Source organism: Sinocyclocheilus grahami, unplaced genomic scaffold (genome assembly GCF_001515645.1).
Source record: "Sinocyclocheilus grahami isolate Dianchi unplaced genomic scaffold, SAMN03320097.WGS_v1.1 scaffold75.1, whole genome shotgun sequence".
Lineage (NCBI taxonomy): Eukaryota > Metazoa > Chordata > Actinopteri > Cypriniformes > Cyprinidae > Sinocyclocheilus > Sinocyclocheilus grahami.
The window spans coordinates 151,934-173,916 of NW_015505254.1; the positions used below are offsets into that span (position 1 = coordinate 151,934).

The window sequence follows — 21,983 nt, forward strand, 5'->3', positions numbered from 1 at the left end:
ATCCAATTCATATATATGTATAAATATCAGTTGTCATAATATGTCTTGGTAAGATGATATTAAAATGCTGGGTTTTATGATCAAAGCCCTGTAGTTTTTATTGTAGGGCAAACATCTGATACAGTGCAATACAGTGATTAAGAGATGAACCAATGAACATTCTTCAAAAGTCTGATATATCATATTTGATACTCCCATTTTAACATGCTTTTTCTAAAAACTGAAGAAGTTGCTTCCCTCCAGTAAGTGTTCACATGTCACATCTGACACAGTAGGCTTTATGGGGTTAAAATTATGTGCACCGATACAGTAATTTATAAGGAACACTGCAGTATCCCATAAAAATTGTCCATTTTGATTTCATTGTAAAGCAACATTAGTAATCATGATTTTCTGAGCAAGTACCACAAATAAGAATCAAAACTCTCACAGTTCCAGTTGCCTGCCTTTAATTGTGATCTATTGGAATATACCTGTTGAAAAATCTCAGCAAATCTCAGTGTTTGATGTCAGAGAGTCCCATCAGTGTGAGAGCTGGCGTAGTCTCTGCAGTGCTGTGTGCATCAGCCAGACCATGTGGGCTGAAAGTAACGCCTGGAACCACAAGAGGAAGCTTTTTGCTCTAAAACCACCCAGTCCAAAACAGCTCAGCTGTCTGTCAAAAGAACTGCTGGGAAAGAGAAATGCTCAACTTCCTTGTCAGGACACAGATGTACATGTGTGTGTACTGTACCACCTCAAATCCAAGACCCCCATCTGAGAGAGACTTCTTGTTTAACACTTCTGGAAGCAACCCCAGAGAAACAAGGGGATAGTCCAAAAATAGAAATACAAACAGGAATGCAGGCTTTCTGTGGTTTTTGCCATCGCTAGTTTAAGTTTTGAACATATAGAAAAAAGTTTGAATGACATTTGATTCTGATGTTTTACTTTGTGTTTGGGTATGTGTACACAGATTACCGTGGCAATTTCCAGAGCTGTTTCCATTTTGGCGACGGCTACAGAATGGACCAGTCCATCAGTGGCGGCCATCAACCTGCAGAGTCCCACAGCTTCAACACAAACCAACACAACGGCTTCCACATGAGCTGTTCCACCAGCACCTCTTCCACAGGTACACAAATACCCCCTTAAAGTGCAGTCTCATTAGTGAAATTACTAGGGCATAAAAATGTGTCTATTGTCAGTAGAGTAGCGTTGTATAAAGCACAGCTCACAAAGAAGTCACTTTTATCAAGCAGCTTTCTATTGGTCAACACTGCGAATTTGTGTGACCAGCTTAAACCCTTTACAAAATTGGCCAAAACAGCTCAGCTGTCTGTCAAAAGAACTGCTGGGAAAGAGAAATGCTCAACTTCCTTGTCAGGACACAGATGTACATGTGTGTGTGTACTGTACCACCTCAAATCCAAGACCCCCATCTGAGAGAGACTTCTTGTTTAACACTTCTGGAAGCAACCCCAGAGAAACAAGGGGATAGTCCAAAAATAGAAATACAAACAGGAATGCAGGCTTTCTGTGGTTTTTGCCATCGCTAGTTTGTTTTGAACATTTTGAAAAGTTTGAATGACATTTGATTCTGATGTTTTACTTTGTGTTTGGGTATGTGTACACAGATTACCGTGGCAATTTCCAGAGCTGTTTCCATTTTGGCGACGGCTACAGAATGGACCAGTCCATCAGTGGCGGCCATCAACCTGCAGAGTCCCACAGCTTCAACACAAACCAACACAATGGCTTCCACATGAGCTGTTCCACCAGCACCTCTTCCACAGGTATACACAAATACCCCCTTAAAGTGCAGTCTCATTAGTGAAATTACTAGGGCATAAAAATGTGTCTATTGTCAGTAGAGTAGCGTTGTATAAAGCACAGCTCACAAAGAAGTCACTTTTATCAAGCAGCTTTCTATTGGTCAACACTGCGAATTTGTGTGACCAGCTTAAACCCTTTACAAAATTGGTATGGGGAAATCTTTCGCCCAGTGATGGTTTAAAACGCCGCTTTTGACATTAAAGCAATGTATCAGAGCATGATTCATTTTTATATTTATTTAAAATAGAATAATGCTTTGTTTAGCCTTCACTACTTTTGCCCTCACTTGAAATTGAGCAGATTGAAATGACTGCATTTTGGCTGTGAAAATTTGCAGAACAGTAAATGTGACTACACTTTTACCTCCACAAATCCTTTTATTAAGTAATATCACAATACATTTAAGTACCTGATATAGTAATTTGTCATTATACATTATGGCGCTGTAGCTTCATGTCAGCACATCAACAGTAATAAGCAACATGGTTAGTAACAGCTCAACTGATCTGGCTTGTAGTCATCTTGTCGTTTTTCTTTCCCATATTACCCATCAATTTGTTTCACTGCCCTACCAATTATTTTTGTTGTATTTCATCTTATTGTTTTTCAAATCTGCAAAAATTGGGCTGTACCCTCAAATTGACAACCTTATCTTCCCTTCATGGGTGCACATTAGTAGCATAATTAATACCTCAAAGGTACTTATGGGCTAACAGGACATTTTTTTGCACTTTTTCTTAGAGTTTAATACAAGTTTAACACATTTTTCCATATTTACCCTTTTTTTCTCTCTTCATAATGCAAAGGTTTCAGCTTGGTGCCGGACATCATAGGATCGGGTTGCCAGTTCTCACCGGGCACAGAGGAGAGTGTTTTCTTTCAGGTGGGCGGCTTCGATCGCGGCTTGAGCCAAATGTCGTCAGTGTACACAGAAACATAGGACCAGCTTAGCTTACCTTGTCGGCTATCAACACAATTGTCTTCTTTTAGACCAAAACTCTCTTTTCTTTTATCTATGCAGTTTCAACCTATCAAGAGTTTAGATTTTTTTTTTCTCAAAATTCGTCTTTTGTTCCCTGAAATGCATAGTTGGATCACCTCAATTGGACTGACATATCTGCTTCCTTGACTATGCGAAAAGCTGCTATTCCACAGCAACGAAGGTTAAATGATGAGGGGTTTGTGTTGTGGCATGTTTATTTGTGGATGTTATGAAATTGTGCTTTTTTTCCACAGTGTTTTGAAAGATATGTTCAAAATCTCATGAGATACTCCCTTGTCGTCATCAAGGCATCACTAGTCTTAATAAATCCAGCTGGTCAGCTCAGATCCTATTGTGACTTTTTGGAACGGTTTGATAGAAACTTCAGAACCACCACAGCTCATCAGTGATGAGTTCCACATTTCCCTCTCAGAGCTCTTTTTCGGATTTGTTGGCTGTTGTGTTGGAAACAATTATTTAGTGTTGCTGTGTTTTGTCAGTGAATGTTTGCAAATGTTTGTATTGCTTTGTCATTTGGTTGTCATCATCCCAGATAAACAGAGTTCTTTATTTTGTAATGGTTGATGGCTTTAATATCTACCACACTTCAACGTATGTATAAAATGTACAGTTTAATATTAATAATTGTCAATCTCTGAAAATAAATGACTCTTGAATATTGTGGTCTAATGCTCATCATTGTATATTTTAGAGCTGTGGTAATTATGTTGACTGTTTAACTAAATAAATATGGTGTTACTCTGACTCCAATATCATTAAATTCAGTTTAAACACTATGCAACATACTGGAGAATCAAATTGCAAGATATTTTGCAAATGATTTGCATATGTTCCCTTTACTTTTAAAAGTTTATTGGAACTAGTCCCAGCCATATAAATGAACTGAGCAGGAAAAACTTTAATTTAATAAACTATTGCAGACTATTCTTAGGTGGAGTCTGCCCCCTTTTGGAGAGGATGTCATAACATACATATCCTTAAAGGAATAATTTTCATTTACTTATTTACTTCATTTACTTAAATTCAAATTTTTGGGTGAACAATCCTTTCAGGTTTCAAATAAATACTAAATATCACAAATGAGACCATAGAAAACATCACTCTAAAAAACTGAGATGAGTCATATAAGTTTTAGTTGTATACAATCAGGCATGAGAATAATTATTCATAATTTCACAAATATTTTTTTTTACCTGGAATCTGAATGATTCATATTCAAGATTCAATCACTTTATTGTCATTGTTTAAGTACATAATTGATTTTTTTAATTTGGACTCTCAAAACATGAGCTGAAGTGACAGTGACAGGAATAAATAGAACAAATAAAAAAAAATTATATAATAGCCAGGGGCGCCTGCAGGATTTCTTCCGAGGGTACACACACCGCACAGAGGTTTTTTGGAGGGTTACCAAATGATCAGTGAGAGCAGAACGAATGCGTCACACGTTTTAAACTCAACAAAATGCTAAAATACATATATCAAGAGCATGCTAACAGAAGAAAACAACAGAGAACAAAACCGCGATGGATGAAGTGATTAGAGCCCTGCACGGGCATCAAATATAGGCCCTAGCCAGTCTTTTTTCCCCTTCTCCCAAAAAAGCTTATGGAGAATGGAAGCTAAAGCACACTGCAGGACATGGAGGCGCCAGCGTGATCACTTGCATTTTTTTCTAACAGTGGAAACAACTTAAAATACATTACATTTTTGCTAATAAAGGTAAGTGTAATACATCATTCTAAACTGTATTTTATTTGTGTGCACTCACAATATCAACAAAACATTGTGCTTTTATAAAATAAAGAAAACAAACGCTTTCTGCCGTCTCGGTCTTGAGCAGGAGCGCTTCACAATGATGAACCTAAACTCAGTGAATTGCCTCACAGGCATGATAAAAATATATAGAAAGCTATAATAAAACGAAATAATTCAAATCGAAAATAGAAACTCTTTCATTATGTAATCCGTAAAGATGCATTTCTCTCTAAAGGCACATCCAATGAGGAGATGGCGAGTAATTTTTTTCATCACCATAATTGATGGATGTCTAAAATATAAAAATAAGGAAAAGCCTAAAACAGGCCCGATTATAATTTGCGTTTTATTTTATAATTCTGTACAATTAAACAATAAAACACAAAATATAATGGCATATATGGAAAACTTTGTCAATTGTATAGCTGCTTATATTTTCTGATTTTTATGTTGTTCTGAATACCTTAAAATTAAAAGAATTTGCTGCAACACAATTTTGTCTGATATGTGAATTATGTATTAGCCTATTTTTTTTTATCCATGCAGCAAAATGCTTTAAAAACAGCTTAAAAAAATTACTTTATTGCATTCCAGATGCTTTTAAAGTACTTTCACTATAAATTTTACGGGTAGCTTGAACTTTATCATGAAATCATTGTATTCCCATTTGTAAAATAGCCAACAAATTAATTGTTGTAGGCTAACCCGATCTCATGAAAGTGCGTATAGCACGATTTTCTGTTTCTATTTGGCGTAATATTTATATGCAGAAATTTACTTTGTCATGCAAAAGACTAATAAATTCATAATTAATGGCATGGCTGGTTGAGTCGACAGAAATACTGGACACACAGGCCTATAATAACTGCTGAAATGTTTGCGGGAAAAATCTCAGGTTAGTCTCTGAGTGCTCATGGTACACACGGTGCTTACAGCCGTACACCTGCAGGTGCCACTGATAATAGCAATAGTAAATTGTAACATGAAAGTGCAGTTAGTGTGGGATACAGAAGTGATCATACTTAGGTGAGTGGAAGTGCAATATATTTTAAATTGTGCAAATTGCTATATTACAGGGGAAAAGAAGCAACAAAAAAAAGCTGCAAATTTTGTTAGCCAATTAGAAAGTAGCTCGCTGTTAGAAATCATTCAATTTTACTTTTTACATTCATACAGCCATTTTTACCCATAAATGCGCACACTGTAGAGCTCTGGTTATATTGCTTAAGTCTATTTGCCTTTCTTGGCTCTGATCTTCCGGAGGTAGAACTCCAGCTCTTTCCCTTCCAAGATGTATCCGTCTGCTCTGCCACACTGGCCAGGCCTGGACGCAATACAAGCTGAGACGGTAGAACAGTAAAAAGCAAGCTTAGAAGCACTGGGACTCTTTAACTAATTAAACAAAGGTTTGTCTTTGACTGAGACCAGTCTGACTGGTTTTGAACAACGCGGAAAAAAACTGAAAATGAGTCTGTGAGAACACAGTTTGGCTTGTTTCTTGTTCCTCAAATGATAATAAAAATGAGAACATCCTGTGATATTACTAAATCAGTCAGCAAGGATTAGGACACATACTGTAATGTTTATTTGCTTTGGACCATGGATTGAATGGAATAATGGAAATGTGTCACCTCTAGCTTAATGCTGTTGAAAAAACATCCTCTTCTCAATGATCAGTTTAAGAAAATGGAGATGGTTGTGAATGGCTCAGAGTGTGGAAGACTCACCAAGAAGCTTGCCCTGCAGGAACTGCTCCTCCAGCAAACTGCTAATCTTGCTCTTCTTCCTGCGTCCATCAATCTTCAATGGAATAATGGAAATGTGTCACCTCTAGCTTAATGCTGTTGAAAAAACATCCTCTTCTCAATGATCAGTTTAAGAAAATGGAGATGGTTGTGAATGGCTCAGAGTGTGGAAGACTCACCAAGAAGCTTGCCCTGCAGGAACTGCTCCAGCAAACTGCTAATCTTGCTCTTCTTCTGAACCTTCTTCGACCGTTTCTTGTTCAAGATCTCCTCCTCTTCTGGAGTCTGAGGGATGAAGATACATATGTAAATTTACAAAGGCAACTTCTCAGGTTAATCTCAATCTCAAGAGGGTTTAGATTCTGGTGTTTTACGTGGAATGGATTGTTTGAACAAGGTCCCAGTCTTTAATTGTATATCTGAATTGAATATCAGAGCTTAATTAGAAAACAATATTGGTTTATTCTTGCTTAAGATGCCATACAAACCCATATATTGGGGTGTCATGGCCTAATGGTTAGAGAGTTGGACTCAAAGGTTGCGGGTTCGAGTCTCGTACCAGCAGGGATTGTAGGTGGGGGGAGTGAATGTACAGTGCTCTCTCCCACCTTCAATACCACAACTGAGGTGCCCTTGAGCAAGGCACCGAACCCCCAACTGCTGCATATATGGCTGCCCACTGCTCCGGGTGTGTGTTCACGGTGTGTGTGTGTGTGTTCACTGCTGTGTGTGTGCACTTTGGATGGGATAAATACAGAGCACTAATTCCGACTATGGGTCACCATACTTGGCCACATGTCACGTCACTTCACACTTCATATTGCCATTTATCAAATCACTGCAGGTGTTATGACACTTTTAGGTGTCTGCAGTATTTTGATTGCATTAAGATAAACTTTGCTCTACTCACTTGAATTGCCAGTGTTTCATAAATCACCAATGCAATTACAAGCTCCTCTGAAAATTTGCATTGTAGCAACCATGTAAAGATGACACATTGGAGCTCGTGGTTTTGGAAAAGCTCTTGTCATTTTGTGTGCAATATGCATGCAAGGGTGCATGAACACTCTGGCTGAGACGCCTGAATTTCATCTCTAATAAAACACATGCTCATCTATTTATAGTGTGAGCTGTGAAATGAAAGCCTACCAGCTTTGCCCCTTTCTTGCGGCCCAGTGGAATGGCGTAGTGGGCTTCATACCACTGCCTGAACGGTGTGCTGTCCACCAGAACAATGCCGTTCTTCACCAGGGTCTTGGTTCTCACAAGCTCATTGTTGGAGGCATTGTACACAACGTCAATGATCCTGGTTTTGCGAGTGCAACCTGTGAGTTAGAGTGAAAAATTACATGTGCTTTTAATTATTGCCAAAAATCGAGAGAAAAAAACCCAGAGAACTTCCAGAGTAGGATTTCACCAATGTCATGTTTAGATTTGCTCACAGTGAATAAATAATTCACATGGCATGATGTATGCCATGTGTAAAAACTGAAAAATGTCCACGCAACCCATGAGACAGACATTTAAGAACAGGTCAATTCAACAGTTTTCCCTGCACAAGCAAGTTGTTTTGTTAAACAGTGATGTGTTACATCAGAGACTTCACACAAAATTTCCAAGCACCACTTCCATGATCTCAGTCTAAAGGCATTTCATGGTTTTAATACTTCTAAATGCACTGACACACAGACTCAGTGTCCTGACAACCAATAAAAATATTAGTTGGCAAGACATCTGGAAGCTAGAGGAGGTGAAAATGCACCAAAACACACCGATTTATAAGTTTGCAACAGAAGTTTGACTGACTGACTGGGTCACTCCTTCAGTAGACCACAATGATTAGCATTTTAATGGACGTCTGCACGTTTAAAAAGTCAATAATAAAGTAATTCAATAGAGCTGGTCAATTTAGTCCTAAACCTCACAAACATAATTTATCTTATAAATGAGATCAATTTATTGATTAGCAAATAAAGAAAATGTTAACTACATTAATAAGCTAACAAATAAAGGGCTTACAAGGTTTTATGTAATAAATCGTAATAATTATGCAAACACTGCAATGCCTCTCTAGCTTAACATTGTGTCAGTGTTAGGTCAATATAATACAAATGTAGTAACTTGCTTTTGGAGCTAGAATAAGAGAGAGAGAGAACGACAGAAAGTTTTATCATGAGCAGGGATGTGCACTCACTCACCCTCAGAGCCCCAGGCGAAGTTCCCGCTGTCCAGTCTCAGCGCGCGGTATTTCTTATTGCCTCCCCTCACGCGCACTGTGTGAATACGACGGGGGCCGATCTAAAAAGTTTACAAATAATTATTAAAATGATTTATTTTTATGTACATTATCAGTTATTATTATAAATTTGTATGTAGTTTTATGCATTGAACAGCATATTAAACCACTTGCAATGTAGACTGCGTCTTTGCAGTCATTAAATCAAATCCATATGAAATAACGCTCATAGCCTGATGCTTATGTTGGACTATGATCTTTGATGCTCTTCAACTAAAGTATCGCACCTTTGTGTTGGCAGGAGGGCGACCCAGTTCATACTTTCTTTTCTTATGGTAGGGCTTTCTTTTCCCTCCGGTTTTACGACGCTTGTGCCAGTGACCCCTTCCCCCCCCCTTTTTCCCCCTTTTATTTATATATATATATATATATCCCACAAATTAGTTAGTTATTTTAAGGTACTGAAAAATAAAACTGTATCATTCAATCCATTAATTACTTTGTAAAATATATCTCGGTATAAATTGCATTTTTATTTTTTCAAAATTTTGCATTAGCATCCTTCTTTCAGTCTCATATTTCTGACAGGACAATATAACATGTTCCACTGTTTCTTCTTGTCCACAAAATTCACACCTTCCCGTATCATGTTTACCCATTTTAAAAAGTGTACTATTTAGTCTTGTGTGTCCAAATCTCATCCTCGATATTACGATCTCATCTCTCCTGTTTTTCCCTGCACTTCTCATCTCTCCCACTTTCCTTTGAATTCTGTAAAACCACCGACCTTTTTTCTCCTTATCCCATTGTTTTTGCCACCTTTCTTTCAGTCTTTCTTAATAATACTCTTGATTTCATTCTTACTTAGATTAACAATTAAGTTAATGTCGTTGTTTTTAACGGCTTCTTTTGCTTCTTTATCTGCAGTTTCATTTCCTTGGACACCAATATGCGCCGGCACCCATACAAATACCACTGGACTCCCCATCATTTGAATTCTATATAACGTTTGCATTATTTCCATTAAAATGTCTGGTCTACTTTCCGAGTGACTGTGTTGCCAACCTCTTTCAATAGAAAGTAGCTACAGCCAGTTTGAAATGTCGCCAGATGACGTCATACGCTAATTAGCATATTCATGACGTCATCGCGTCTGTTGCCTTTTATATTTGTTTGTCCCTCTGCGCTCACATACTGTATTTTAATGCAGCCCAATTCTCAATAAAACCGTTTACATTTTTATATATTACTGTTTCTGTTGCCAGACAACAGAATAAATATGAAATAGTGACTGAAATGCATAACTAGCTCTCCCTTCCAAGACGTTAATCTGAACAAAAATCCTGCTTTATATTTGAACCATCGTCTGATGAAATGAAACGCACATAAGAAAAGACAAGACAAAGACAATTCCTGTGCTGTGATTTCGGCTATATTTGCATGTAAAATTAGAGAAGCGACATAATATCTATTTTAACTGAAGGCGCTGGTCCTCAAGCCGCTGGCTGAACAGAGCAGACGCAGAGAGAGAGGTGTGCGCGCTGACCTCGCGCCGTTGCGTCAGTACCAGCGATCACAGAGACTCGCTAAGGTTTGTCTAAGAAGTCGCTAGATTTGTCGCTAGTCGCTTTTTTGGGAAAAAAAATCGCCGGGGGGGTCTGAAAAGTCACTAAATCTAGCGACAAAGTCGCTAAGTTGGCAACACTGCTAATTAATTATCGCGAGAATTCGCGCGAGAACATCGTCTGAGGCAGCTGCAGTCAAGATCTATGGTCAAGATACGTAAATAGCGCCATCTAGTGCACTTCACTTTTGTTAATAAAGACACAATTTATAAGACAGTACAAAGCTGTTTTTACACAAGATTCCATCTTAAAGTTATCTAAAATGATAATAATAATTTCAAATTATTTTGGTTGAGGTTCCAAAATGCAATAAGACATGTCACATCTTTATTGGATAAGTCATTTACAACCCAAATTAGATATGAGGTCAGTGGTTTCACCAAATTTTCGGTCCTGAAGACTTAATTTAACTGAGGAATGACTGCAGTGAGAACAGCAATGGACAAATTAGTCTATCAAAGGACGGGTGAGGCCTCTGCTCATGTGGACCAATGTTAAGACATCTTGCTCTTCCTGGTTATGTAGCTCTTGTAGTAAAAGTTGCTGAAGAGTATTATGAGGCTGACGCAATATGCAAACACAACTGCATTCATGGAATCAGGAAAATCACACTCGGTGAAGAGGTTGTAACCAGTGTGAATAGTCAGCAAGACAAACTGGACCTGTAATGAGAAGTTGTTCAACAGTCCCGCTGATGTTATGTTTCCGTTTTAAATTTTTTCATTCTTAATTTAAAATGTTTTTTTTCTGCTTTATTGTCAATTCTGCCACATGTACAGCACACACATACAGAGAATTGAAATTGCATTACTCTCAGACCCTTGGTGCATACAGTTAACACTTAACACTAACAGTAGACATAATACAGTTATCATCTGGCCTTCTACTAACAGGACATCTGTATTGAAGCAATTTACTAAATAATAAAAATTTGTGAAACAAAAGGCTCTGATAGACTAAAAGAGAAAATGAGCAGAATATCAATGTGTTGTGTATTTACCAGCTGTAATGAAGTGAGGTAGCGCTTCCACCACAGATATTTCTGCATGTGAGGCCCCAGGGCCGCCAGGCCATAGTAAGAATACATCACTATATGAACAAAGGTGTTCAGCAGCCCGATAAAAAATGCTGAATGAATAGGCAAAAAGACACAAAATAATGAAATACATGAAAAAATAACTTTAAAAATGCATACATAATTGTTATATTTAATGCGTATTTAAAAATACATAGAATCAAAGAAGGCTAGGAAACTGAATATACAGTGGGTACGGAAAGTATTCAGACCCCCTTAAATTTTTCACTCTTTGTTATATTGCAGCCATTTGCTAAAATCATTTAAGTTATTTTTTTTTCCTCATTAATGTACACACAGCACCCCATATTGACAGAAAAAACACAGAATTGTTGACATTTTTGCAGATTTATTAAAAAAGAAAAACTGAAATATCACATGGTCCTAAGTATTCAGACCCTTTGCTCAGTATTTAGTAGAAGCACCCTTTTGATCTAATACAGCCATGAGTCTTTTTGGGAAAGATGCAACAAGTTTTTCACACCTGGATTTGGGGATCTTCTGCCATTCCTCCTTGCAGATCCTCTCCAGTTCTGTCAGGTTGGATGGTAAACGTTGGTGGACAGCCATTTTTAGGTCTCTCCAGAGATGCTCAATTGGGTTTAAGTCAGGGCTCTGGCTGGGCCATTCAAGAACAGTCACAGAGTTGTTGTGAAGCCACTCCTTCGTTATTTTAGCTGTGTGCTTAGGGTCATTGTCTTGTTGGAAAGTAAACCTTCGGCCCAGTCTGAGGTCCTGAGCACTCTGGAGAAGATTTTCGTCCAGGATATCCCTGTACTTGGCCGCATTCATCTTTCCCTCGATTGCAACCAGTCGTCCTGTCCCTGCAGCTGAAAAACCCCCCCACAGCATGATGCTGCCACCACCATGCTTCACTGTTGGGACTGTATTGGACAGGTAGTGAGCAGTGTCTGGTTTTCTCCACACATACCACAGCAAAGGGTCTGAATATTTAGGACCATGTGATATTTCAGTTTTTCTTTTTTAATAAATCTGCAAAAATGTCAACAATTCTGTGTTTTTCTGTCAATATGGGGTGCTGTGTGTACATTAATGAGGAAAAAAAATTAACTTAAATGATTTTAGCAAATGGCTGCAATATAACAAAGAGTGAAAAAATGTAAGGGGGTCTGAATACTTTCCGTACCCACTGTATATGAATTATTTAATGTTTCTCTTACATTGACCTCCCGCCACAAATTTAACTCCTGCCCACCAGTTGAAGATCATAGTTCCATGATGATACACATGTAGAAAAGTGAGCTGGCTGTTCTTTTTTCTTAGGATAAAAAAGACCTGAGAGAGGAGGTTGGGAGGGAAAGCTTCTTTATTTGAACTGTATGTCTAAAACGGGTGTAAATATCTGCAACAATCATATTTTTTAAATGAGTCAAACTTACTGTATCACTAAGCTCAATAACTTTAGAGAAGAAGAACCACCAGCATACACTGGCCATCTAAAAAGATACAGTAATAATTAGGTAACCAATGTATCTTTACTGGAAATCTGAAAATAACGATAACATCATAGGTAAATTTGATTATGATTTGTAAAACAGGAATTACTGATTATTAGCAAAGAACACTAGGCAGCTAAACAGAAAATGAGAGAGATGTAATCACCCTCATTCCTAGAGGACTGGGGCTGTAGTCCACAGGTTGACACAGATAACTGTAGTCTGCCAGCCAAGATGTGACCAAGAACTGTGGAAAGAAAAATTGATTTCAGATTTGATGACTAGGTTATTTTAACGTAAGACCTTGAAATAGTATGCACCTATATTGGACTGAACTAGAGTATGTATGTATGAAATACAAAATGTACCTCATGGAACATGTAAATCGACAAACCGACCATGGCAAAGTTGTATACAATAAGCACTGCTTTTAGATTCACTGGTTCCGTGTGTTTCATAAGCTTGGGTCCAATCCAAATAATACCAAGATAGCACAAAAACATACAGATGATTGGTACAGGAGAGTAGATTAGAAGCCATGGGTCCGTCCGCTTATCTGAAATGCCATGACAGAAAACACAAGGAGTTTTGCATAAAAGTGCATTCTATAGATTATTATATTCTTATTTTATGATGTAACGTTTCTCTAGATAGTACAATAAAATACAAGGTGTAAAATAAATCATGCTTATACAACACGAAAAAAAGCATACCCCCATTCTCCAGAATCCAGCGGTGCATGGATTCCACTCTCTGCCATGCTGATTCCATAGAGGACTATGCTTTATCATAAAAAAAGACTAGACTAGCATTCAGCAGAAGAGGGTAAAACACGTATAAAGAGGAATAATATATACCGCTTTTGTTTGTGCGTTCTTAATACATTATATACAAAAAATGCGAAGGGTTGCATACCTTAAGGAAGTAGATTTGCGGTCTTGTCCTTGAGGGATGCCTTCTCCCTATGCAGGCTGCTCTTGTAATTATTGCAACTTAATTTTAATGACAAGGCGTTCAACTTATTGACAAGAAATCTAACATACATGGGATATTTTTATTATCTGACTGCAATTGTCTTCTTATCCGTATAGGGATTATTTCACATTTAGACAAACGTTCACAATCAACATAAATTGACCGGAGAACTTACCTGAGGAAAAGTACAGGTGTATCGCACTGTGTGGAAGAGTTCAGTCAGTCGCACGGTCAGATAGGAACTTTAAACTTCACACAAAATTATGAGTAACATGGGAAATAGGGTGTTATCAGTTGTTATGCAGAACTATTGGAAGAAAAACTTTGGACTGCACCCAGCTCACATTTCACATTTAAAAGTCCCACTGGGGCCGAGAAAACAGACACATTAATCTGAAATTTAAACAAATAGACCAAAAGATAAATTTGCTCACTTTTTACTAAGAAAGTATATTTCCACATATGTGTCATATTAGAAATAATCTCAGGTTTGTTAAAAAAAAAAAAAATATATATATATATAACCTTGACTCTTATTTTGACACCCTAGTAACAGAGAGGGAAGGCCATTCAGGGAGCAGAGAATTAAATGAACATGATCACGTAATATAATTTATCTGTCTGGCTAAATACTGTTAAATTAAAAGTATGCTGCAAACTAAAAAAAAATGAAGAAGTAGAGAGAAAGATTTTTTTGTGTAAATGTCTTTTATTCTGGATTCCTTTTAATGCCTTTTTTTTAAATCAGGCTTATTATACATTTATTATTTATTTAAAAACACAACTATCCCTCTAAAAAAGAAAACATTAAAGCTGTAGGTAATATGTGTTATTTTATGTGACACTCTTAACATAGCAAATTTACATGATGACTACACATTGACCATATCAAAATCGTAAACCTTAATATACAGACAGGCTTTTGTCAACAGTTTTGGCTTTTGGTCTTTGTCTTAGAGGTAGAAAAGAATTTACTGAGGCAGAGTTGTTTGGGTCCTTCGTTAGTAACAGCACCCTTAGGCTTTTTTATTTTGTTTGACCGTTTCTCAGGGCTGGGTTTTCTCTTCTTTTCCTGAAAAAGTGTGAAATGTTAGGATAGGGCAAAAACTGAATTTTAATATCAATAAGATATGAAAAATGAAAAGAACTCTAAAACACCAAACAGTGCAAAATATGAAGCACATGCAAACTCAGGAACACTTACCTTGCTGTCCACCTTGCTTGAAGATTCATAGAGCTTCATAATCTGTGCAATTGAAAATACAAGATCTTTACATACATGTGAATGACAGTAACAACATGGTTTAAAAAAGTATTTTCAAAAATATGCGTTTCTTGTACACACAAGATTTTTTGTACACACAAACAATTTTTTGTAGTTTTAAGGTTAATTTGGCTTTGCTGTGAAACCCATGAAAATATACACAACCTTTTTAACCCCAGTGGATACAGCCGCCTCCTTCAGAGCAGATTTAGTGAGCCAGCAGGTCTTCTGCTTTTGCTCTCCTTCTGACCAGTCAGACACATGCACGGAGAAGACTATATAGGTTTGATGGATGTGGGAGAAAATATGCACCACCTGACAGAGAACATGAAAGACATGAATGAATATCAAACACATGCATTGTAACCAAACGTGCACATCATTGCCAAAGATGCAAATCAAATATTGGGTCAATTTGGATTATTCTAAACCCAAGATGATACGTTTTGGGGAAAACACCCACCTCTCCCACAAACTGCACTGAGTTAGCGTCTAGAGATTTTTCCTGCAGTTTTTGCATCATGTCACATATCAAGCCTTTATATTTATTCTCAGAGGTGTCAGCCTCCAAGAGCATGCTGGGTAGCTCCCACATCCCTGCCAAGAGTCCTGCAACACATCCATGTAATCCAAAATCATATTTTCTAGAAGTTGTTCATCTTTTTCTCATTCACCCAGTCAAAACTATTGTTTCACCTTTGCTTGGTCTTTGAGTAAGAAAATACTCCATCTCTTCTCCAGCTTGCTGACGTTCCACTATACAGGTTAGGGTTTGCTCCACACGTGGAGCTTTTTTAACAGGCTTTCTTGGGTAATTCTGCACCCCCAGCTGAGGGTTCCAGTCCTCTGATAGACACAAGTCACAGCTGCCAGCAGCCACTGTCAGAGAATGAATGTACATTAGACACTGCTTTTAATTTATAGATCTGATGTATGGCTAAAAAGAGAATATTTTGTGATTAACAGAAGACTTTACAACTTACAACAATTCTCTATGTCAGGAACTGAGGTGTTGAGCTTTGAGACAAGTTTACTTAGAAGTCTTTTGGAGTCAATCTCTTGTTTAATGCTCACCTACAGTATAAAAGATATAAAATCTGATATATAATAAGTCATTTGACAGTTTTACAAGGAAGCGTTTTGGTGAGAGCTGCTCAGCAGTACCTTCCTAAAGGCATGACAGTGGGTTTGAACGGGACACTGGCCGCAAAGAGGGGATTTTGGGGTGCAGACTCTGGCCCCTAATTCCATCATAGCCTGATTAAAGTCTCCAGGTCTCTCTGGGTCAACAAGTGTATCAGCAATTTTCCTGAAATAGACCAATAAAGATCACAATTAAATCTAACATTTTACAACTTAGATCTAAATTTGCTTAACAGTACATAAACTTGATGGATCTTTCAGTACCACAAAGCATCTGTTACAGCAGGACTGGTGCTGTCTGCACCAATGGCTCGAACGCGACAAAGAACTCGAATGACGTTTCCATCAACTGCACCTGTCACCTGGAGAACAACAAACATCATTGCATCAAATAAATAAACTGCATTTACTGCTAAATATTCAGTGTTTAATATCCCGACAATGCAATGCTGCCCAAACTGATCTGTTAGTGGATCACACAAGTAAATTAATTCTATTAAAGGAGTAGGAGTTCCCCCAAAGATAGGATCTTTAAGATGTAAATTAGATTTTTTTTATTTAGCATTACCTAAGTTACTCACCAATGGATCCTCTGCAGTGAATGGGTGCCAGAATGAGAGTTCAAACAGCTGATAAAAATATTACATAATTCACAAGTAATCCACACAAATCCAGTCCATCAATTAATGTCTTGAAGAAAAAAGCTGTGTGTTTGAAAGAAACAAATCCATCATTAAGATGCTTTTAACTTCAAACTGTTGCTTCCAGCTGAAATCCAAGTCCTCTATACAAAATATTGCTTTCTCCAGTGAAAAAGTCATCTGAGTCAGGAGAAAAATATGCACAAATGAGGCACAGTTTACAAGTGCAAACAGTCCAAAACAGTTCTAAACTAATATGTGGTTTATCAAATGAGAGCACAACAGCTTTAAGTAAAAAAAATGTCTTCATGATGGATTTGTTTCTCACAAACATGCAGCTTTTCACTTCACAAGATGTTAATTTATGGACTGGAGTTGTGTGAATCACTTGTGGATCATTGTGATTTTTTATCAGCTTTTTGGGCTTTCATTCTGATGGCACCCATTCAATGCAAAGGAGCCATTGGTGAGCAAGTGATGAAATGCTAAATTTCTCATCAAACTCATCAACATCTTTGACAGCTTGAGGGCGAGTAAATTTCAGCAATTTTTTGGTGAACCATTTCTTTAAGAACATGGGCCTAATCAAATGCATCAACAAAACAAATGTACCTGTCCAAGTGCTATAGAACTGATTGCGCCAGCGGTGTAACGTCCAACACCAGGCAGCTGTTTTAGTAGTCCTGCTGTGGTCTTTGGCATCTGTCCATCCAGTTCTAATACTACCTATTGGAAGATTCAACATCTTTTAATATGTGCAGATTACAATATATGAAAGAACACATCTAAATTGCATCTAAATTCTGCATTACTATGTTTAAACCTACTTTCTGAGCACCTTCGTGCAGCCTGCGGCCTCGAGAGTAGTATCCAAGACCCGCCCACATTTGGTTCACTTCCTGCAGGGAGACAATAATACACTGCTGTCAGATGCTCACTATGTCTCTGTCTTTTTATTTTGTGTATGTCTATGGATTTAACTATCACCTCCAGTGTAGCTGCAGCAAGTTTTTCCACAGTTGGCCATCTCTAAAAATAAAGATGCAGAAACAGCATAAAATGTGGCATTCCTGAGGTACTGTGAGAGTAGATGTCAAACAGCTTGCCTACCTTCATCCATCTGTTATAGTAGTCTATCACTGTGGCAACTTGGGTCTGCTGTAACATGATCTCTGAGACCCACACTGAGGATGGAATGAGATTTTTTTTTAAAATAAAATAAATACATTTACAAAAAAAAAAAAAAAGGATTTAGATTATGATGATCATGACATTAAACACTTTTTCATACCTCCATATGTCCTGATATTAACACCTGGTTCTGTCATAGCCTGTATGGATTACAACACACACAAGTCTTATTTGCATTGAATGCAATTAAACAATTTTGTAACAGTGTTTGTAATAGTCATTAGTTAAGCCACTGACACAAATAACCCTCAAGCATAACTAACACACTTAACCCCACAGTCAACATTTTCCCTGCTAATAATTCTGCTAAATGCATAAATTATTATTATTAATTAATTATAGCATTGAAATGCTGATCACTTCCAATGAGCATCTCTCAGGCAGCTGTATACGATGGGCCCAAAAAGCATAGTCACGTGACAAAAACTATGTACAGTCTGTTAGATTAGGTTATTTACTAATTAAGAATATTAGATGCTTTTACCAGTGTCCTCCAGGGAAGCTCTCTCTTATTCTGATCATACCACTGAAGAAGGTGAGAGCGGAAAAGAGGGATTTCAGTAGGATCATGGAAAAAGTGGTATGATGAGGACGGTTCAGTTTCAGATGGTTCCTCTGGTGGGAGTAAGAAATCAAACTTAAACATTATAACATTTTAAAGGCAAACATCGAGTTGCCTTGATTTATAACGTTTCTCAGTTGCACACAGAGAACCACTTCACCTTCTTTAATGGCAGACTTTGATTTCTTCTTATTGCTGGATTTGACCACCTCTGTGTTTTCTAGAGCCGCTCTCTTCCCCTTCTGCACTGCAGATCTTAACCTGCTCATAGCGCTAAACCAATCTTTCACAAATTAACAAACAACCTGTGGGACCCTTAAAACTTTCAGTTAAAATCAAAACTATCTGCACATGGTCGCTATTATAGAAAAAAATGACAACGAATTAAACATCAGAACGTTAAAAATCATATATTAAAAACGACATGTACAAAGCACTACTGTTAGTAATACAGTAAGGAACAAGCGTGTTTTCACAACATGCAGCAGTACCGCTCCCGCCTTCGCCGTGTAAACACTTGAGTAGTTAGTTCGGGTCTGACGTCATCACGTGGGCGTGGTTTATTGACAAGGTCAAGGAGCATGCGCAGTTGAGTTTACACGCTCGGGAGAGTGAGAGCTAAGAGTAAATGTTTTGCATGGATCTCCGTGGATATAGCAAGAAAAATGGGATTAGATCAGGAAACATACATTCCTACAGTCCCATTAACAGTAACTCCTCCATGGTTATTTCTCTCAGTATCCGTTGATTTATATCTACTGGAAAATAGTCATCTATTTAAAGATACAGGAAATCTGCCAGTGTTGGTGGAGGATAGGATTCAAACATTTCAAACTGTTGCTTCCAGCTGAAATCCAAGTCCTCTATACAAAATATTGCTTTCTCCAGTGAAAAAGTCATCTGAGTCAGGAGAAAAATATGCACAAATGAGGCACAGTTTACAAGTGCAAACAGTCCAAAACAGTTCTAAACTAATATGTGGTTTATCAAATGAGAGCACAACAGCTTTAAGTAAAAAAAATGTCTTCATGATGGATTTGTTTCTCACAAACATGCAGCTTTTCACTTCACAAGATGTTAATTTATGGACTGGAGTTGTGTGAATCACTTGTGGATCATTGTGATTTTTTATCAGCTTTTTGGGCTTTCATTCTGATGGCACCCATTCAATGCAAAGGAGCCATTGGTGAGCAAGTGATGAAATGCTAAATTTCTCATCAAACTCATCAACATCTTTGACAGCTTGAGGGCGAGTAAATTTCAGCAATTTTTTGGTGAACCATTTCTTTAAGAACATGGGCCTAATCAAATGCATCAACAAAACAAATGTACCTGTCCAAGTGCTATAGAACTGATTGCGCCAGCGGTGTAACGTCCAACACCAGGCAGCTGTTTTAGTAGTCCTGCTGTGGTCTTTGGCATCTGTCCATCCAGTTCTAATACTACCTATTGGAAGATTCAACATCTTTTAATATGTGCAGATTACAATATATGAAAGAACACATCTAAATTGCATCTAAATTCTGCATTACTATGTTTAAACCTACTTTCTGAGCACCTTCGTGCAGCCTGCGGCCTCGAGAGTAGTATCCAAGACCCGCCCACATTTGGTTCACTTCCTGCAGGGAGACAATAATACACTGCTGTCAGATGCTCACTATGTCTCTGTCTTTTTATTTTGTGTATGTCTATGGATTTAACTATCACCTCCAGTGTAGCTGCAGCAAGTTTTTCCACAGTTGGCCATCTCTAAAAATAAAGATGCAGAAACAGCATAAAATGTGGCATTCCTGAGGTACTGTGAGAGTAGATGTCAAACAGCTTGCCTACCTTCATCCATCTGTTATAGTAGTCTATCACTGTGGCAACTTGGGTCTGCTGTAACATGATCTCTGAGACCCACACTGAGGATGGAATGAGATTTTTTTTTTAAATAAAATAAATACATTTACAAAAAAAAAAAAAAAAGGATTTAGATTATGATGATCATGACATTAAAACACTTTTTCATACCTCCATATGTCCTGATATTAACACCTGGTTCTGTCATAGCCTGTATGGATTACAACACACACAAGTCTTATTTGCATTGAATGCAATTAAACAATTTTGTAACAGTGTTTGTAATAGTCATTAGTTAAGCCACTGACACAAATAACCCTCAAGCATAACTAACACACTTAACCCCACAGTCAACATTTTCCCTGCTAATAATTCTGCTAAATGCATAAATTATTATTATTAATTAATTATAGCATTGAAATGCTGATCACTTCCAATGAGCATCTCTCAGGCAGCTGTATACGATGGGCCCAAAAAGCATAGTCACGTGACAAAAACTATGTACAGTCTGTTAGATTAGGTTATTTACTAATTAAGAATATTAGATGCTTTTACCAGTGTCCTCCAGGGAAGCTCTCTCTTATTCTGATCATACCACTGAAGAAGGTGAGAGCGGAAAAGAGGGATTTCAGTAGGATCATGGAAAAAGTGGTATGATGAGGACGGTTCAGTTTCAGATGGTTCCTCTGGTGGGAGTAAGAAATCAAACTTAAACATTATAACATTTTAAAGGCAAACATCGAGTTGCCTTGATTTATAACGTTTCTCAGTTGCACACAGAGAACCACTTCACCTTCTTTAATTTGATTTCTTGATTTCTTCTTATTGCTGGATTTGACCACCTCTGTGTTTTCTAGAGCCGCTCTCTTCCCCTTCTGCACTTAACCTGCTCACCTGCTCATAGCGCTAAACCAATCTTTCACAAATTAACAAACAACCTGTGGGACCCTTAAAACTTTCAGTTAAAATCAAAACTATCTGCACATGGTCGCTATTATAGAAAAAAATGACAACGAATTAAACATCAGAACGTTAAAAATCATATATTAAAAACGACATGTACAAAGCACTACTGTTAGTAATACAGTAAGGAACAAGCGTGTTTTCACAACATGCAGCAGTACCGCTCCCGCCTTCGCCGTGTAAACACTTGAGTAGTTAGTTCGGGTCTGACGTCATCACGTGGGCGTGGTTTATTGACAAGGTCAAGGAGCATGCGCAGTTGAGTTTACACGCTCGGGAGAGTGAGAGCTAAGAGTAAATGTTTTGCATGGATCTCCGTGGATATAGCAAGAAAAATGGGATTAGATCAGGAAACATACATTCCTACAGTCCCATTAACAGTAACTCCTCCATGGTTATTTCTCTCAGTATCCGTTGATTTATATCTACTGGAAAATAGTCATCTATTTAAAGATACAGGAAATCTGCCAGTGTTGGTGGAGGATAGGATTCAAACATTGTATCAGAATTATGTAGCAATATATACAGACGGATCCAAAGATCCTACAGGAAGAACAGCATATGCATTTACCATTCCATCTTTACAAGTATCTATCAATAGGAGAACATCAGATCACCTGGCAGCTCATACAGTTGAGTTAATAGCAATGGCAACAGCTCTGCACTGGGTAGAACAAGTTAAACTAAA

The 21,983-nt window shown here is 37.7% G+C and overlaps 4 protein-coding genes across 13 annotated transcripts in view; 1 reads left to right on the forward strand and 3 right to left on the reverse strand.

The window, feature by feature from the left end:
- glis1b (GLIS family zinc finger 1b) overlaps positions 1 to 3,561 on the forward strand; it is a 75,511-nt gene extending 71,950 nt beyond the window's left edge. Inside the window, 2 exon segments of the mRNA XM_016272965.1 lie at positions 956 to 1,114; positions 2,622 to 3,561. Coding sequence (XP_016128451.1) covers positions 956 to 1,114; positions 2,622 to 2,755 — 293 coding nt within the window. The 3' untranslated portion in view covers positions 2,756 to 3,561.
- Positions 3,562 to 5,330: 1,769 nt separating this feature from the next.
- On the reverse strand, positions 5,331 to 8,940 carry LOC107585903 (40S ribosomal protein S8-like; the record flags this gene model as incomplete). Its single annotated transcript, XM_016273083.1, has 6 exons — positions 5,331 to 5,916; positions 6,304 to 6,380; positions 6,554 to 6,606; positions 7,471 to 7,646; positions 8,520 to 8,619; positions 8,845 to 8,940. Coding segments are annotated over 6 exons (612 nt in total), but the record flags the coding sequence as incomplete, so codon positions are not given.
- Positions 8,941 to 9,835: 895 nt separating this feature from the next.
- Positions 9,836 to 14,034, reverse strand: elovl8b (ELOVL fatty acid elongase 8b). Of its 9 annotated transcripts, XM_016272975.1 has the most exons (10): positions 13,865 to 14,034; positions 13,630 to 13,706; positions 13,428 to 13,519; positions 13,083 to 13,270; positions 12,881 to 12,961; positions 12,658 to 12,714; positions 12,439 to 12,553; positions 11,183 to 11,310; positions 11,074 to 11,095; positions 10,713 to 10,844 (listed from the first exon to the last, which is right to left on the reverse strand). In XM_016272975.1, the coding sequence occupies exons 3-10, from the start codon at positions 13,483 to 13,485 to the stop codon at positions 10,789 to 10,791; spliced, it is 705 nt and encodes a 234-aa protein (XP_016128461.1). In that variant the 5' UTR covers positions 13,486 to 13,519; positions 13,630 to 13,706; positions 13,865 to 14,034; the 3' UTR covers positions 10,713 to 10,788. The 9 variants fall into 9 exon arrangements, with proteins under 9 accessions (XP_016128459.1, XP_016128460.1, XP_016128462.1 ...); XM_016272973.1 differs by lacking the exon at positions 11,074 to 11,095 and having other exon boundaries at positions 9,836 to 10,844; positions 13,428 to 13,491; positions 13,630 to 13,685; XM_016272972.1 differs by lacking the exon at positions 11,074 to 11,095 and having other exon boundaries at positions 9,837 to 10,844; positions 13,428 to 13,496; positions 13,630 to 13,685.
- A 412-nt stretch (positions 14,035 to 14,446) lies between these two features.
- LOC107585828 (adenine DNA glycosylase-like) lies at positions 14,447 to 21,513 on the reverse strand. Of its 2 annotated transcripts, XM_016272967.1 has the most exons (16): positions 21,227 to 21,513; positions 18,651 to 18,751; positions 18,413 to 18,543; positions 18,029 to 18,068; positions 17,848 to 17,921; positions 17,725 to 17,766; positions 17,565 to 17,636; positions 17,350 to 17,463; positions 16,361 to 16,458; positions 16,118 to 16,262; positions 15,937 to 16,027; positions 15,650 to 15,832; positions 15,417 to 15,562; positions 15,119 to 15,268; positions 14,894 to 14,935; positions 14,447 to 14,761 (listed from the first exon to the last, which is right to left on the reverse strand). In XM_016272967.1, exons 1-16 carry the CDS (start codon positions 21,232 to 21,234, stop codon positions 14,615 to 14,617), a joined length of 1,584 nt encoding a protein of 527 aa, XP_016128453.1. In that variant the 5' UTR covers positions 21,235 to 21,513; the 3' UTR covers positions 14,447 to 14,614. The 2 variants fall into 2 exon arrangements, with proteins under 2 accessions (XP_016128453.1, XP_016128452.1); XM_016272966.1 differs by lacking the exon at positions 21,227 to 21,513 and having other exon boundaries at positions 18,651 to 19,030.
- Between the last annotated feature and the right edge of the window lie 470 nt (positions 21,514 to 21,983).